The sequence below is a fragment of the Anomalospiza imberbis genome, chromosome 2 (genome assembly GCF_031753505.1).
Source record: "Anomalospiza imberbis isolate Cuckoo-Finch-1a 21T00152 chromosome 2, ASM3175350v1, whole genome shotgun sequence".
Lineage (NCBI taxonomy): Eukaryota > Metazoa > Chordata > Aves > Passeriformes > Viduidae > Anomalospiza > Anomalospiza imberbis.
In genome coordinates, this window is record NC_089682.1 from 73,584,069 (window position 1) to 73,601,599 (window position 17,531).

The 17,531-nt window shown below is 38.6% G+C and overlaps 1 protein-coding gene across 5 annotated transcripts in view; it reads left to right on the forward strand.

Annotated features, from left to right (window-relative positions):
* RSF1 (remodeling and spacing factor 1) overlaps positions 1-13,549 on the forward strand; it is a 61,445-nt gene extending 47,896 nt beyond the window's left edge. For all 5 annotated transcript variants that reach the window (XM_068181712.1, XM_068181713.1, XM_068181714.1 and 2 more), the window contains 7 exons: positions 823-877; positions 2,160-2,266; positions 5,074-5,141; positions 6,236-6,443; positions 8,164-8,387; positions 10,318-10,509; positions 12,256-13,549. In XM_068181712.1, the coding sequence (XP_068037813.1) occupies positions 823-877; positions 2,160-2,266; positions 5,074-5,141; positions 6,236-6,443; positions 8,164-8,387; positions 10,318-10,509; positions 12,256-12,830 (1,429 nt within the window). In that variant the 3' untranslated portion in view covers positions 12,831-13,549. The remainder of the gene's footprint in view (positions 1-822; positions 878-2,159; positions 2,267-5,073; positions 5,142-6,235; positions 6,444-8,163; positions 8,388-10,317; positions 10,510-12,255) is intronic.
* The last annotated feature ends 3,982 nt before the right edge of the window (positions 13,550-17,531 follow it).

The window sequence follows — 17,531 nt, forward strand, 5'->3', positions numbered from 1 at the left end:
TCCTTACAAGAGTCCTGTGTTTGAGTACTTCTCTATCTCCCATCTTTGGTCAAGTGTTCTCTACACTGGTCCATCCTATTTTTTCAGCACTTCTCTATAGAGTGTGTCTGCTGCCCTCCAGTAACTCCCACTGTCTGGCTCTGAACTCCTCAGCTGGATCCCATGTTTCTTGGAGAATGTGTGGTGCCCAGATGGCTCTAAGTGCTCCAGCCAGTTGTGAACAGGACTGCCATAGCAGGTGTCCTGTCAGCTGTTGTCCTATTTGCACATCCATCTGTTATCATAGTTCTTTGAGCAGCAGTTTGACTCTGCTCAAAGAGTCTTTGCTCAGGCTGTTCTTCTCTGGCAAAGAACTGCTCTGTAGGCACTTATTTGTCCCCTGGTGTTTGTAGAGTTGGTTCCTACGTTTACATATTTTTTCCAGTTCAATGTGATTCTGAATTCCCATTTTATCTTTCGTTGCCTTCATGATTGGTGGTAGTTACGGATCTGACAACATAATCTTCATTACAACATTAGTATGTTTCAGTTGATTTTTACTTGCTTTTTATACAGAAATTTAATAATTTCTGTGCTGCCTGCCTACAGTCTTCAAGTACTGTTGATTGCCAGAACTCTTTGGAAATCTCTTACATTTTACATGCAGGAAAATGAATCACATGAGAATTAGCATATAATCCCAACTTCAATAACTTTTCGCTTGGAACATCCTCTTGGGATGCTCCTGCCTAGTAAGAGCTTCAGATGGTGCTAATTATAGCTTTATTTTAGATGTCTGCAGACTTTCTGTAAGCTTATTTTCATTTTCTTTCTCTCCTCAAGAAAAGAGCGATTGGTGTACGTGGGTATCAGTATTGAGAACATCATTCCACCTCAGGTAAGCTAGTGTGTCTATGTGGTATTATTGCTTTATTTTCCAAACTTCGCAGGGAAGAAGTCTCTCAGTGCTGTGTCAGAGGTGCTAGTAGCATCTTAGAAGGAAAAATCAATCTATATGCAGATCAGAAATAATTCTAGACCCTTCATTTTAGACTGAATACAGCAGAGAAGCCAAGGGAGCTTTGTGGTGTTTATTAGAGCCACCTGATGCCACTCAGAGTCCTTTCCCAGTGAGGGATTGCAGGACTACCTCCCTGCCCATTACAGTTGGGTTTTGAGTTGAGTCCTCAACATTCAGCAATTTGTACAGGTGGGAATCGGTTATTTAGCTCTGGTGTTTGCTGTGCAGTTATCTAGGTCTGAGCTAATTGTCATGGCTTTCCTTTGGAACTGATGGAAACAAATGTTTCTGGCTTACGATTCAGAGGGATTGTGTAGTATCTCTAGGCAGCATAGCATTTGCCTTCAACGAGTGGATAAGGTCGCGTAATTAAAAACTGTAAACATTTAGCATTTTATTAACAGACGCTTTTGTATGGTTTCCCTTGAGAAAAGAGGAAAAATGCTTTGATTCACATGAAGAACAGCCTCTTCTCACTTAAATACACTTTAAAGCAAGTCCCTTGAAGTCTTAGCCAAATGCTTTCATCTGGAATTATATAATCTGTTCTTTGCAGTTTAAAATGGAACTTTTGTTCATTTTAAATATAGACTCTGCCTGGCTGTAACAAGGCCAGCTTTCTCCCTGTCTCTGAATAACAGAAAAACAATGACAGATTTTACAGATTTGCAAAATAATCTATGGCTGAGAGCAAATATTTGAAAAATGCAGCCTGGGGGCAGATTATTTTGCTTTCAAAATTAATAATTTGCAAACAATATATTAAAACTAACCTGCATGAAACTTTATTAAAACTGCACTGTGTAAAGATATCTCTGTGCTCACTATGTAGAGGTGTTCAGTTGCCACATATACTAATCCTAGGAGTATCACCTCAGGCATGAGCTCAGAATTGCAGCATAAACACAATGATCCAATAGCCTGAACCCTTAAATTCTGTGTTTGGAAAGTTATGTAGCCTGTAAGGGCAAAATATGCAAATTCACCAGAACTTCTGTAATAGATCACTATATTACAAGTTAAATAAAATGTGCTGTGTTGGGCATATGAGCTTTCTAGACAGAATGAATAATCTGTATTACAAGTTCAATCATAATGAGTGTGACGGGAGGGAGGAGATAAAGCAAGCTTTTTTGACACTTCTGTCTTATCTGAACAGGAGCCAGAAATACCTGAAGGTCAGGAAGAAAAGAAGAAAGATTCCAAAAAGCCCAAATCAAAACTTGAAAGGAGATCTACCAGAACCCGAAAGTGCATAAGCTACAGGTCAGCAGCTTGTTAAAACAGCTTGTACAGCAAAAGTCATACTGTTGTTTCCTTTCTGAATCATCCCACCACTTCTCATATAAACTTTTACATTTAACAGAGAAGCCCAACTAAAGTGTCTTTGTTCTTTCCTCTGAATACTGGTTATGCTCAGTGGTTGTGAGAGCATGAGGTGGTATAGTGAAGGGGTGATGCATTAAAAAAATGAAAACTTATATGGTGTTTTGTTCAGGAGTACTGGAGAAGGTTTTGGTACTACTGCAATTGCTGGAGTGAGTTAAAGCAGGTGAATTAAACCTCTCCTTTCTCTTGAAAGGGAGACAAGGGAGACTTCTTCTTGTGTCTAAAGGCCTTCAATTCCTTGCTCTCTTCCCTCTCCCCACCTTAGACCTTCCTTATAAGAAAGGGGTATGAAACTTACAATGTAATTATCACACAGTGCATCTAAAAATGCAACTCTTTAGAGAAATCTGTAACTGTTTAAATTTTGACAAAAATTCAATTAGTAAATGAAAGTGCCAAGATTCTGCATTCTGAAAGTAGAAGAGGTCACTAAGGTTTTCAAAATTCAGCATGATTTTAATAACAACTTTTGTTTTCAGTGTATTACCAAGTTGTTTTTATAAACAGCTTTCTAAATAATACCTTGTGACACTCTCTATCATCTTCAGTCCACCAGGCAAGTAAAATGCCCTTGGGATTAGAAAATAATGTGGTTTCCTGAGAGATTGTGGAGGTTTGTCCTGGTTGCATCAGGAATTTAAAAAAAAACCCTCTATCTTTCCAGTACTTGCTCTGTGTAAACCTTTATCATCAAAAATTGTAACATTTCAATACTAGAATAGCAAACTTTCCAACAATAACCATCATTGAATTTATAGTCAGCCTGGTTTGGCTGCTGAGGAGAGGCATGGTGTTAGTATAGGCTGGTTTTTCCAGCCTGGTCACAACACTCAGTCTGACTTTGCTTAGCTGTTGGAATCTTGGTAACTTTTTGAAACCCCTTGCCTGTAGGGTGTGTGTGGCACAACTTCAGCAGGACCCATATTGTGCACTGACAGTAAATTTTTACTGAATGCAATGTTTCAGAAAAATCAGTCTTCTGATAAAAAGTTATAATCTTTCTTACAGACTACATCATATACATTAGTTTGAGCTGGTGAAAATATTACACATGTCAGTGTGTCACATTTGTATGTCTGCAGTGAAGTTCCACTGGTGTCAGTGAGAGTTGTGACAGCAGGGGAAAATAAATGCTTGAAGTCTTATTCCACTAGGAAACAGATCTGTATTGTGGAGCATCCTCTTTCTCTAAAGGATCTGTAATCCCTTTGTATCACACTTCTGTTGAGTCCTCTCCTGAGCAAGTTAGCAATAACCTGCATCATGAATAAAGCAGCAGCAGAAGAAATTATGTTCTATTACACTTAATGGACAAGCAGCTGTCAGCTCACCTGTGGCTGAGCTCAGGTTATTTGCTAGTAGTGGTTTGAAAGCATTAAGTGATTTCTCCCATTTTAAAGAGGGTGGTTTTTTTAGCTGTGTGGAGGGAAAACTGTTAGAGTAATGTGGAACTAATCTTACTGATTGATAATATCAGAGTTATTGCCTTGCTGGTAAAGTGGCCTTGAGAGTGGCATGCAGTTGTTCCTAAGGAATATAAAGATATCGGAAGTCCATCACCTTATTTTTAAAGGAGAAAGTGTTTTGTGCTTACTATTGGAATATAGAGTAAAGTATTAGATTAATTTTTTTTCTTGTACTGCTGGAAGTTCCTATGGAGGACCAAGATAAATATAACTGTAATCTTCCTTTCATGACTGAAAAGTGGAATCTTTAATGACCATATTGCCCAGCTGTTAGTTGTCTGTATCTGAAAAAAATACAAAAAATAATTTCTTAAAAAACAAGAAGAATTTGCATCTGAATAAGAAGTCTTTTCTATATAGTTAATAAAATTTGTACTTTTGTGTGTTGGAGCTCAAGGCATCTATTTTTATGAACTGGTAACAATCCTTTTTTATGGAATTTGAATTCATAACTGAAGAAACAAACTGAGTTCATCTGTGTTGCAAGGATTGGATCTTTTTTCTTCAGTTTGCTGTTCTCTTTAAATGAGTTACTCAGGGTGCAGAGATTTATGCTGTTTTATAAAAGCTGTTGCAGGACAAGCACATGCAAAAACTTTGCTTTTGCTTGTCCTATTCAGTTATGTAACATTGCATTACAACTTACTTATGTAGATTTATGGGGAACTTTGTGTTTTATTTTATCTGTTCAGCTTAGAATGTTGCAGATCCATAAAGTATCATGATCTTTAAGAGTAGAAAGCTATGTGAAATCAGTTCTGAAGGAAAATATGGACAGAAAAAAGAATTGCATATTGAGTTTAATAGATGATTCTCAGGCTGTTTTGAAGGTTGGTAGAGCTAATGTCATCTAATAAAAGTTGTGGAAAAAATGATTAATACTTTGTGTGAAAATGCTATTGAAACTATTTTAAAGAACATTCAGATTATATATGTTTAAATTCAGAGGCCTGTTGTGTAAAATGGGAGGGGATTTTTGTTCATGTAACCCAATAGTAAGACAGACAATGGTAAATAATCCGCAAGCAAATAGAAGTAGGAAACACAACTTTGATAATAAAATAGCCATTTAAAAAATATTTTGGCCCATTATTTTAGTCAATTATGTATCCAGCCTCCTCTCTGTGCAGTGTAATTTCTTCAGATTTTGAGGTATATTTTTGTAACGATTTAATTAAGGTTCACTTCAAAGTGGTAAATGGAAACTGTTATTTTTAGGTTTGATGAATTTGATGAGGCAATTGATGAGGCAATTGAAGACGATATCAAGGAGGCTGATGGCGGAGGTATGTTTCTGATGTTACTTGTTTTGCATTGCAATGGTGATAAGAAAATGGAGAGCAAATTTATTTTGATATGAAAAGCAACAAATAAAACCCTCTCCCTTTAAATTCTGTAGTTTGCCAGGGATTTTTTTTACTGCTGTATTTTTGGATGTGAAGTAAATAATTTCCCTTAGGAGTGGCCATCCCATGCTGCCAAAAGATGTCAGAAGATTAGTAAAAGTTGATAGTTAAATCCAGCCTTTACAGGTTTTTATATATGTAATGAGTAAGTTTTGGATTTGAGATTGGAATGGCAGCAGTGCTATTGACATTTGTCCCCTGTAAAAAGAGGGCTCACAAATTGGTCTGCAGTTGGATCCCCTAAAAGACTGGGTGTACCAAATTGTCTTAATATTCATCCAGTTCTATTAACACTTCTCATCTGAACACAAAAAAAGTGAAATTCTGTTCTTTGTTGCCTGTTAAGGCAACGTGGGACCAAACCAGAGATCTTCAACACTATCGGAGGGATGGAGGTGGTTTGTGCTTCTGCATCACCTTAACTTGCCTGAAGAAAACAGTCCCTCAGTTGTTTGGCCTGTGGCATCTCCAGACACTCACCAGATTCAGAAGCTTGTGGATGTACGCAGACAATCTGAAAATCTGTGGGTGTGTAACACAAGGTCCATTACAGTAAACATAACTAAGTCTCAACACTAAAGCACCTTTTCAAAAACTCCATTTCTTGGCCAAACCACAACTCAAACCCTTCATCTCCCAAGAAGGATATTCAGCATTATGAAAAATTGTATTTTCTGGTAAATTGCCCTCTCAAAAGGCACTGGCATGGTAATAATGTGGGTTGGGTTGAGCATAAGAATGCAGACACTTAACCATGACCTTCTGCATGGACCTCAGTATTTCCAAGTGACCCCAGCTGGGGTGTGTATGTCAGCAGCAAGACTCTGGACAGAGTGGACAGAGTCTTGCTTGACAAGAAAATATTCTACTTGACAGAAAATAAACAGAAGGTAGGCACATGCAAGAAAGATCCGTAGAAAGTTAAACAAGAAGATAAACTTGCTATTGTTTCCCCTTTCTGTCACTGAATTCAGGCATTGGCAGAGGCAAAGACATGTCAAATATCACAGGTCACCGTGGAAAAGACATTTCCACAATCCTAGAGGAAGAAAGGAAGGAAAACAAGCGACCACAAAGGGCTGCTGCAGCACGACGCAAGAAACGACGGCGACTAAATGACTTGGATAGTGACAGTAACATGGATGAAGAAGAGAGTGAGGATGAATTCAAGATCAGTGATGGGTAGGTCTGCAATTTAACTTCCACCACAAGTCACTGACCTCTGCAGGCTTCTGTGACTCTGCAGTGCCCCTGAAAAGATCATCAGGAGCAAAGTTCCCAGTGCTGGAATGGCACTGCACATTGCCAGTAAAAGTCAGAGAATGATAGAATGGTTTGGGTTGAAAAGGACCTTAAAGATCACCCAGTTCCAAACCCCCCACCACGGAGTCCTCCTGGCCTAGGGGAACATTGTACTGAAAAACTGCCTTCTGGATCCATGTGCTGACGTCATCCAACCTGTATTTTAAGCATAATACATTCTGGAAACGTTACTGTGATGTTTGAGGCCTCACTACAGGCTTCTGTTAGTGAAGAAGCCAGGTGGACTCAGTTCTCTGGCTGATATGACTGTTGAGCAGAAATCTGTAAGAAAAATGTAGCTAAAATGAGGCTGGTTGTGTTCCCTTTTAAAAATTAGAGTTGAAAATTTCTATTTTGTGGGATTATTTTGGCCTGGTTGTCATTTAGAAATTGGAAGAGGAAAATTTTCATTATTTAGAGCATACAAAACCTGAGAGGCAGATTCTGAAATTAGTTCTTGATTACTGCTCTGTAGGAGGTAGTTTGAAAACAGTCAAAGAAGTGGCTTATACTGTAGAAAACAAATACATGTCATTGCTCTGGCTGACTGAAACTCACTTTCCACAGAATTTCTCATCATTCAGTCTGAGCAATTACTAATGTTAAAAAAAAGTGATAATTTTAGATGACTTTATGCCTCAATGACGCAACATAATAAAGCGGGCATGAGGCTCTTTAGCAGCAACTTTTAGAGCTTTACATCAATCATTGAGTCAATTCACTAAGTGTATGGAAAATCTGTGCAAGATAAATGCAAAATTTGAGCTTTATTTTTCACCTGTGACCATGCTGAGGACATTTCAGTGGCACCCTGAATAATTGAGCTACATGTGCTGGAAAATTTCAATCAATGAGTGTAGCTTGTGGACATGTCACAGAATTAATAGCGCATTGATTTGTTAAAGTGTGCTCGTGCATTTTCAGCTCCATCCTCTGCTTAGGACCTTCTGAATCTTACACTGGAATTCAGATTCGACTGGAAGCCAAATGCAAGTGACTGTGTACCTTCAGTGTTCAACGGTTTTTAAAAAAGCCTTGGCTCACTTGAAGTTATGGAAATGTTACGAGTTTATAAGGTTGTGAGGTGCATGTTTTGCATTAGAGCCATAGTTTTGTATTAAGACACAATATTCTAATTCTCAGAAATTGTGTAGGACAGTTCTGGGCTTGTGAGGGAAAGGTCACCTTTGCTAGGACATGGTTGATGTTTTTTTCCCTCCACAGTTACTACTATGCAGACATTACATTGCAATGCACAATACAAACACTCTAGAATCTGTTCTATGTTAATACCACCTGCAGTGTTGGTTTGACAGAGTGTTTATATCCACCTGCTGTTGTAGTCTGCTGTGTAATGTCATGCACTGTAGAGCCATGTTCCCAAATACACAGCTGAAACCTCATGTCAGTAATTGCAGCTTGTTCTCTCTGGGTCTTTGCTCCTCATTATAAGATTTGTGCTTTTTTTTTTGTTTGTTTGTTTTGGTTTTTTTTGTTTTGTGTAAAATGATATTTATCACTTGCTTGTAAAATATAAGTACTAGTTCAATCCTTTGGCTGTGATACCTATCTCTGTTGTCTGGGGTTTTTCTTTGAACAGATCTCAGGATGAGTTTGTTATATCAGAGGAAAATCTGGATGAAAGTGAAGATGACCCACCATCAAATGAGGACAGTGACTCCGAGTTCTGTGCCCGCATATCCAGGCGACACCTCTCCAGGCCCATGAGGCAAAGCAGGCGGTTACGAAGGAAAACAGTCAAGAAAAAATACTCTGAAGATGATGAAGATGAAGAGTCTGAGGACAATTCAAGTAGAGAATCTGGTGAGTATAAGCAATCTTTGATATTTTAAGTATTTTGTTCTGGAGAGAGAGAGAGAATGGCAGTCTGAGCTTCTGTCATGACTGACTAGCTTGTTTGCTTGCTTTGGTCAAGTCAGATGTTATCTGTGCTGTAAAGCAGTGTGCTACTTGTTCTGCTATCAGTATTTTTCAGAAAACTGATATTGAGCACTAGGTTCTTGGCATTTCTAGGTAATGATGTATTTAAATAAATTCTTGTGCTGTGATTCTAGAGGCCACCATTGTGGATAGTTGCAGCTGCCTTTGTACCTCTCTTGTTTGGCATCCTGTGATTATAGGAAAGAGGATGGAGACAAAAGTGTGCTTCTTTATAGCTAGTAGAAGAAGACACCTATGAAAAAGATTCTGAAAGAAACATTTTCTGTCGCCTTTATGTCGAAGAAAAACTTCAGTTGTATGGCATTCTGTGTTTTCTGGGAGGCTTGAAAACAAAGAATGACACCTTGGATCTCTCTCACCTAAAATTATCCTTAAAATCTTCAGTAACTGAAGACTCTTGCATTGCTGGAGAACCTAATAGCTACTTTATTCTACTTGTCCTTCAACGACTTTTTTTTTCTGTTGGCATGGTTTGAAGTGTGAGAATAGTACCTGTGCACTACATAAACCTCTTCATGATCAGCATCTTTCTCTGAAGACTCTCCTCCTTGTTTCTGCTTCATTTGAGACACAGACTAGAAAGTGCCATATACATAAGCACTCATTTTTTTCTCTTATTGTGAACTTAGGGTTTTAACTATACTGGAGTGTTAACTTACTGCAGTGTGTGTTATCTTTCCAGTGTTCTGTCTGTCTAGAATATACATGATGAACATGTTGGAGTAAGTTGCTTTGGAGTACTGATTTCCAAAAGGAAAATTTGTACATGGACAGATGAAGACAATTATATGAGTGATTAGAATGATTGTTGTTTCCCTGTGCTCAATGCATCATTGCACTGATCATAAGCTCTTATCAATGAAGATACTGGCAGAAGCCTAAAGAGATTGCTTATCTGTTCTGTAATGCACAAGAACAACTGTTTGTTTCCTGGTGGACACACATCTGTGATAAAATCAACTGATTCCAGTATCATTCGATATATATATAAAAGTATAATATTAACTCTGTGTTTCTATTTTTCTCTTACCCTCATTATTGTCCATCAAGATCCTGATTTGAGCTGAGGAAATTAGGTGTCCTGCAAGAGGTTTTATTTTCAATCTTCAGAGATAGAATTTCTTTCTGAAGCTGGTTGTTCTTGCTGACTTGCTCTGTTTCTTTGTCTGATATTTTAGGAAGTAAAGAGGATGCCACTTAGAGATTGACATGAGCCACAGATCAAACTTAGGAACAGTATGTAACATTTATAGAAATGTATCTTGGGATAATTGTTTTGGCATAGCTCAGTGAAAAGTAGATGAAGCTGATTTCAGGCTATTTTCAATTGATGTAAATAAATTTAATTTTTGAAGACAGTAGCTGCAGTAGACTGGTGCAGGAAGAACTGTGATTGATGGTAAGTTTCTTCTGTATGGCTTCTGTTTTAAGCAAACCCACGATTGAGTGAAACTGGTTTTTGTTATTAACTTATATAACTCAGGTATTGGAGTTTCATCTTGTCAGTCATTTTTCATCTATCCATTCTTAAGTCTTCTAGTAGAGTACACTTTATTTAAATTTTAAAAGCAGAACAGACTCTCCTGAGACACTGTTAATGTGTACCATCAACTCCAATTCAGTAAGTTTGTTTCCACTGTCAGGAATCGTAGAGACGTCTTGGCACCAGTAGAGATGAGGCAACAAAAACACCCTAAGGAAACTATCTGAATTAGGAAACTTACCTAAATTTTTTATGCGAGGCAGTTTTGCTTTGGTGGACTAATGCATATCACTCTTTTGTTCCATACAGAGAGTGGTGATTATACAGATTACAGTGATGATGATTACCTGGAAACTAGGAGGAGAAGATCAAGACGGAATCAGAAGAGACAAGTTAATTATAAGGAAGATTCAGAAAGTGATGGCTCGCAGAAAAGTGTCCGATATGGGAAGGAGTTGAGAAGAGTCCATAAACGCAGGCTCTCAACTTCAGATAGTGAAGGTAAAATAAACAGTCCAGCATTTCCAGGAGCATGTGTATGTCATCGTCAGCGTGAAGGGAAAGTTATATAATTCCAAGATTTTAGAGAACTGTCTTTCCAGAGTTACTTGATGTTTCTCAGAAACTCTTGCCTTCTGAAACAGTGCATTGGTACTTTATGATGCACTGAGTCACTTCTCAAATTTTAGTGCCCCTAATCCTGACTTCCAGGTCTGAATTTACTGTGCCTGACACAAAGTGTTGGGATTCCAAAATTGGCACTAATGCAACTGTTTCACCACTTTTCTGTTAAGAGGTCACGAAGCTGCATCCCACCAGCCTCTAAAGATTCTCTTACGTAAGAGGAAGGGCATTGCCTCTGGTGCCTTGACTGTGTTTGTGCTGGTGGTTCAGACTTGTTCCATCTCCTGTTTAAGGAGCTGTGCCAAGTGCAGAGGAAGCCTCTCTCAGTAATGTCAGTCACACCATAAGCAATTGGTGTGTTTTGTGATTTATAATTAATTAGCTTTTACAAAATCAGCCAGTAACTTTGACTGTTTTGGATTGTGAGTGCCTGGATTATCAGACTTTAGTTCTGGCTTTCTGAATGCTGAATGGTGCAGGTTGCAATGAATACCAGGCTTCCTCAGAAAATGAGCCATCCTTGGCAGCCTGACTGCCTCTGTTTTGGAAGGGCTGTCCTGAGATTACAGAGAGGTAGAGTATCCTCTAGGTGACGGGAAACAAGTATTTGATGCAAGTCTCAAATAACTGAATATCATGTCTCAAAAACATGATATTCAGTACAGCCTGTTCTCAGGCTCTGTGGTGACTTTTTTTTTCCCAGCACTGGTGGCTTTAAACATTCCCTGGGTGACGTTGTCTTTTCTTCATGAAGTCCCATTTCCTCGGCTATTTTAAGTATTGGTTTTCCATGTATTAAAGTCAGCACCATTTAGCACCTTTCCAGCACTCTCACACACAGTTCCTGCACTATATCGTAAACCATGTAACAGTGTTACTGGAATTGTAATTACTTTAAAAATAGAGGAACACTGACAGTCTCAATCAACTTGAATCTACATTAAATAATAACCTTTAAAGTGAAAATTCCTATGATTTCTAATGGGAATCACAAAGAGACAGCAAATTATGTTTGCCATTTGATTTTTCAGTTTCCATCTTTTCTCACTGCAACCATCAAAGATGAGTGTAAAGGCTGTCAGGGTGTAGGCAATATTCCAGTTTGCCAAAACACCAAGCCTCCCATTAAAGAGCAGCAACCTTCAGGTGACAGGCTGCTTTCCTTTACTTTAGAAGAAATTGTATATAATTTGGGTGTGGCAGGGATATAGTACAGCTTCATGTGTGTGTGTAGATACATGAATTTTATGATAGAGCAGCCATTACTTGGGTTCTGAGTTTCTGTCAGAGTGCAAATCAAGTACATACTACGAGACGAGGAATGCAGTTCTGCATTATTCCCAGCATGGAATTACCAGTTTTAGGGGAGAACACACTTACTTCCAAAGCCTCCGGTACTCCTCAGATTGGAAGCAGACTATCCATAAATTGTTAATACTTGCTACATTAGAAGTTAATTTAAAAAGTAAAAAGAATGCAAGCCTTTTGGCTTGGTTGGGGAACCTGGGGAAGGAGACAGAAATATGTGTGCTCAGAGAGCTGTCTTGTTAATGAGTGTGAACTATGAACAATAAATGTTGCGCTGAGATTTGCTAATGGCTCTAAGTCTGCTGCTTCTTCCAGAGAGCTACACATCTAAGAACTCTGAAGATGACGAATCCACAAAGGAGTCAAAGCGATTGATTCGAAAACGTCGGCGAAGTACAGACGACTATTCCGAGGAAGAAGGAGAGGATGAGGAGGAAGAAGGGAAGCCTGTCCGCAAACGCCTGAATCGAATTGAGACCGACGAGGAAGATGCGTGCGAAAACGCGAATGACAACGCAGAAACCCCCGCTCCTGCGGATAAGCTGCCAGCAGCACAAGCCCCCCAAGACAACCCCAAGAAGCACTGCTACCGGATAGAGAGTGATGACGAAGATGACTTTGATAATGTAGGGAAAGTAGAAAGCCCTTTGGACTACAGCCTGGTGGACTTGCCTTCCACCAATGGACAGAGCCCAGGGAAAACCATTGAGAACTTGATTGGCAAGCCAAGCGAGAAGACCCAGGCCCCCAAGGACAGCACAGCCAGCGCCAGCCTGGCGCCCAACGGGACAGGGAGTGGGCAGGAAGCAGTAGGGCCGGAGGAAGATGAAGATGAACTTTTGAGAGTGACTGACCTTGTTGATTACGTCTGTAACAGTGAACAGTTATAAGACTTCCATTTTTGTGCTAATTTATTCCACGGTAGCTCATACCAGCGGGCCAGTTATTAAAAGTTGTTTTATTTTTCCTAGAAAATTCTCCACTACAGTATCACTTTCTAGAAGCAAGAATTTCACCAGTCCTGCAGTCTTTCTGTGAAGTGACCAGTTTTGAACTTTGAAGATGAATTGCTGTAAATTCCCTCTCTTACCCCCCCCTTCTCCTTTCAAGTCCATGGTCCTGGGTAATTTCACTCACAAAAACCTTATAACAACAAGAGATTTGTATATTTTTGACTTTATATTTCCTGAGTGCATACAAATTTGTGGAAATGGGTGGCCTAAGAAAGCATTCCAAATCAGTCAGGGCCCAAACCAGAACTGGGGTGGGTTTGGCTCAAGGGGTGGGGGGATGGGAGGGGGGTGGTGCAGAAGCACTTGTGCTTTAGCTTTTTCATATGAGATATATATTATATTTAAATGTTCACAACTTAGATTACAACTTAACAGACAGTTAAAAGCAAAATTAATGTCTGTACTGTCGCATTTTGTGAGTTGTAGGTTAACATACCATAGCTCATTTTAGTAATCACCTTCATGGAAGCAGTTTGATTTTAATACTGGAGGCAAACAGAATTATTAGAGGCCAAGAAGGTACCATAAGCAAGAACTCTGCTATTCATTATGACTTGCAGACTTTCCTAATAAACATCCTTTAAAATGTTTTTACAGTGAAGTGTACTGTAATGAAGTTTTTGACAGTCAAAACACTCTAGCCATGAATTTCTAAAGTGATCTCATGCACAGTTCATCAGATGGCCTTCAATGCACAGTGTCTAGTGGGAGGACGTATTGATGTCAAGTAAGTCTGTAAGCTGGATGTTAAGTAAGTCTGTAAGCACTGCAGACTTCTACAGACAAAAGAACCCTGCGGTCGCTGCCCGGCCACGTGAGTTTCATACCCAAATGGAGTATTCTGAACAAAATGTGTTTGTACAAACAGCATTGACCACAGAATGACAGTGCATAAGAGGATGGAGGGATTTTCAAATAAACTATGACTGGTCCATTCATGCCCTTAATATCTACTTCAAATTGAAGTAAAAAAATGGAACAGTTTTCCTTTTGGAGGTTTCCTGTTTGGGGTTTGTGTGTGTTTTTTGTTTTGGTTTTACTTATCTGCCTGGATGTATTAACAGGTTTTGAATGTAGTTGTTGGCCTTTGGCCATTAGAATTTTCTTAAAATACATTTTAATTACTGTCATGTGACCAACTGATTTCAAGAAGGCAGAGTTTCTGAGAGAAAACGCTTGACTCTAAGACATCTTATCAACTTTTCAGCAGGCATGAAGTGATATGTGCTTTAATTCAAGGGGGAAAAAAAAGACAATGGAAGAATAAAAACCCCACCAAATCAACATGGGGCACATCAAGAACATTCCGTTTTCTCTTTACTCTGATTAAGATGCAGGCTGTAGCATCTGTACATGTTATAGGACACAGACAGCTCAAACAGATCTGCCAAACATTGAAATCCAAAAAAGTCACATCTATTAATCCTTTTGCTCTGAGATTTGGATTTTTGACTGGTGTTTATGTCCATTGCCGGCAATGGATGCACCAAAGCTGCTGCTGCCACTGAGGAGTGAGTTCTCCTTTCCTGCCCCACCTGATTCCCTTCCATTATATTGTATTTACTAGTTAGTCATTAAGCACTTCTGTTTTCTTGTACTAAAACCAGCATTAGGCATTTACTAAATACCTCTCTAGAAAACCTAGATCCAAATTTTACCTACCTTCTGGCCTTTAAAATCTTGGTTTTGTTTCCCCACCTCTTTCTCCCCAAAGTCTGTCAGAACCACTCCATGACTCTTACTTGTTTGGGTTCTAGCAGTGCATATATCATGCTATAAAACTAGGATCAGAAAGATGCAAAAAGATGGAACTTGCTCATTATCTGCTGTGCTAAGCAGGCTTGTGATTAAAAACATAGAGAAATCACTCGCTATGTGACAATTTGATTTCATCAAAGATTAAATGTTTTCCTACCTTACTGATGTTAACAATTAACAGTTGAATGATAAAAATGGGGTAGTGAAGAGCCACAGAAGCATAGAATGAGTTCTTAAAAGCATATGTAGCGTTTTAAGCTACTCTAGTGTTTTTCTTTGCCTAGGTGATGCATAATGTAGTGCTTCTAAATTTTAATATATTTGTATGTTAGAACAAGTAAGAACATAAGGGTTCCACTTGTCCATGATAGTAGTTGCTGAGCATTTTTAATACTTGCAGTGCAAACTGATTCACATCCATCAACTCTGTGGAATCCATAGTTCCTCATTTGTTTTGGCTGTGCCATATTTTCTTTTTCTGCCTGATGGAGCCTTTTAGTATCTGATCAAACATTCTCGCTTGTAGAGTCAAGTCCAAATGCTAAATACTTCGTGGAGAGATACTTGTGTGTGTAAGAAAATAACAAAAGAGTTACAATTCTGGATATACCAATCATGAGAAAAATTGAGTACTTGAGTACCGAGTTAAAGCAATGTAAAAGCAGGATAGACCAGGAAGCAAAATAGGAGCATTGAAGTGTCTGTCCTGGTTTAAAAATGGCCAGTTGTTACCAAATTTTACTTTCTACAGGTCTCGCTTTTAAAAGCAACTTTTCTGTCTTCTAAGTCACCCTTGGTACCTGAGATGACTTCATCCCATAGGATCTATAGTTCCTCATCAGATCAGTGGGAATGATGTGCAAGGAAAAACTGCAAAAAATGCTCTGGAAAGTATTACAGTTTTAAAACTTGGTAGTTTTGTCATTTTTAAGGCTTCCTGCTTGGTGGAAAATGTATCACCTCCTATTTGGGAAGATGGCATTTTCTGACAAGAGGCCAGCTATCACACAGGGTTCATGCTGTTACAGTATTTATATGTGATTCCAGAGTGAAAATGTCTTCCTGTTGTCCTTACGGTCTTGTGCCCTTCTGTGCTCAGTGTGAGATCAGAAGTTAGTTGTCTTTGAATAGTGATCTTCAGGTGTAGGTTTGGGCTTAAAGCTCAAACCGTATGGGAAATGGGAAACAGGCCAGGGATTGTTTGTAACGAGATCAAGCAGCTACTGGATGAACAGGTCAAGCATTTATTCAGCAAACTCTTGTTGATTCCACACAGATTGTCACTAACAGTCTTTTTTTACCAGCAAACCCTTTTGTATGCAAGTGACTGGGGGGAAAGCTGATTTCTATGTGTAGTCTAAGTAGCACTGCTGGGAAGAAGAACATATAGATCAAGTGAAGGAGTGGATTTTTTTTGGGCGACCAAGATAAATGCTGACTGTTTGCTTCCCTGTGTGGGGTTTCTGTGACTCAGTGACAAAAAGCACACAAGCAGGGCCACTGCAGTAATGAATGGGATGTGTTAATCCAAGTAGAAGGGGGATAGAATTAACAGTTGGTTTGGTTTCACCACAGTTGCTGTCTTCTGGTTGTTGAGTCTGATAAACCTGAGCATATTCTTGATATAAGATGGAAAGTGACATCATATTTAACAACCCTTAGTTAGCAAGGTTAGTGCTGAACAATAAACTCTTTGATACTTTCATTTAGTACATGCTGAATTGCTTTTTAAAATCACTGCATCTTCATGACTTTTTTTGAATGAACAGGTTGTTGGTCTAGCAGCACTTATGAGAAACAAGAGATGCTTTTTCCTAAAAAGCTCATTTTTGAAGTGTCACCTTCAAGATTTTGTTGTATTAAGTGTCTCGGTTACTCTCCATATTATGGAAGCTAATGACTTAGTTGGACTTGTTTTCTGTTTGCTTCTGTTTTCTAATTGCTGTGTCTGAACTCTTGGTGAGAGACCTTACATTGAGAAGCTCAAGGGGCAAAAGATGTATGTTCACAAAAGAAAAATTTTATGGTAGTGGCACACTTGTTCTGATTTCTCTTCACATCTATTATTTAAACTACACTGGTATCCAGATGCTGCAACTGTATAATAATTTTAATCCTTCATTGTCATGGGGTCCATTTTATACCTCTGTTTTCAGGTGCTTATAATAACATGGTTTTCAGATTTTTGCAGTAGGAAGCTCTAGTCTAAACCTTCAAATAATGATTTCAAATCACATATTTTTACAATCTTCTTTTATGAAAGTAAACAAGGAGTTTTTACAGCACCTGCTTTTTAAAATTCACTTTGTAAACAGTGATTTTAATAAATCATGGCAGTAATGCTTACCCCCAGAACTGGTCTGACAAAGAAATTTGTATCATCTGATTCAAAAAAGCTTTATATAGGTCTTGAAAATTGGGTTTGATACATGTGCAGTGACTACTGTTCACACACTTGTAATGTGGTTCTGATGTGCAGTGTGTATTTGCATTTGATGTATGCTTCTGATTTGGTGGATACATAAAATCCTTAAATATACATAAATATATGTAGAAGATCAAGTATCTTCAAATGAAACAGTAACTTTGGGGAAAAAAATTGCATTGAATATGGTATGGGAATCTCTAGAAATAAGGCAGCAGAATTTTGCAAGTCCTTAAATGTTCAAAACTTCCATAGAAGCATTTAGGATATTGTCTGAAGTAAGGATTTACAGGATCAAGATCACATTTGCTGATAGTGTCTTCTGCCTCCCCTTCCCTAATAGTTAGCATAGGAACTTTATCTCATTTAAAATGTTGGAAGGCAGAAAGTAAAAA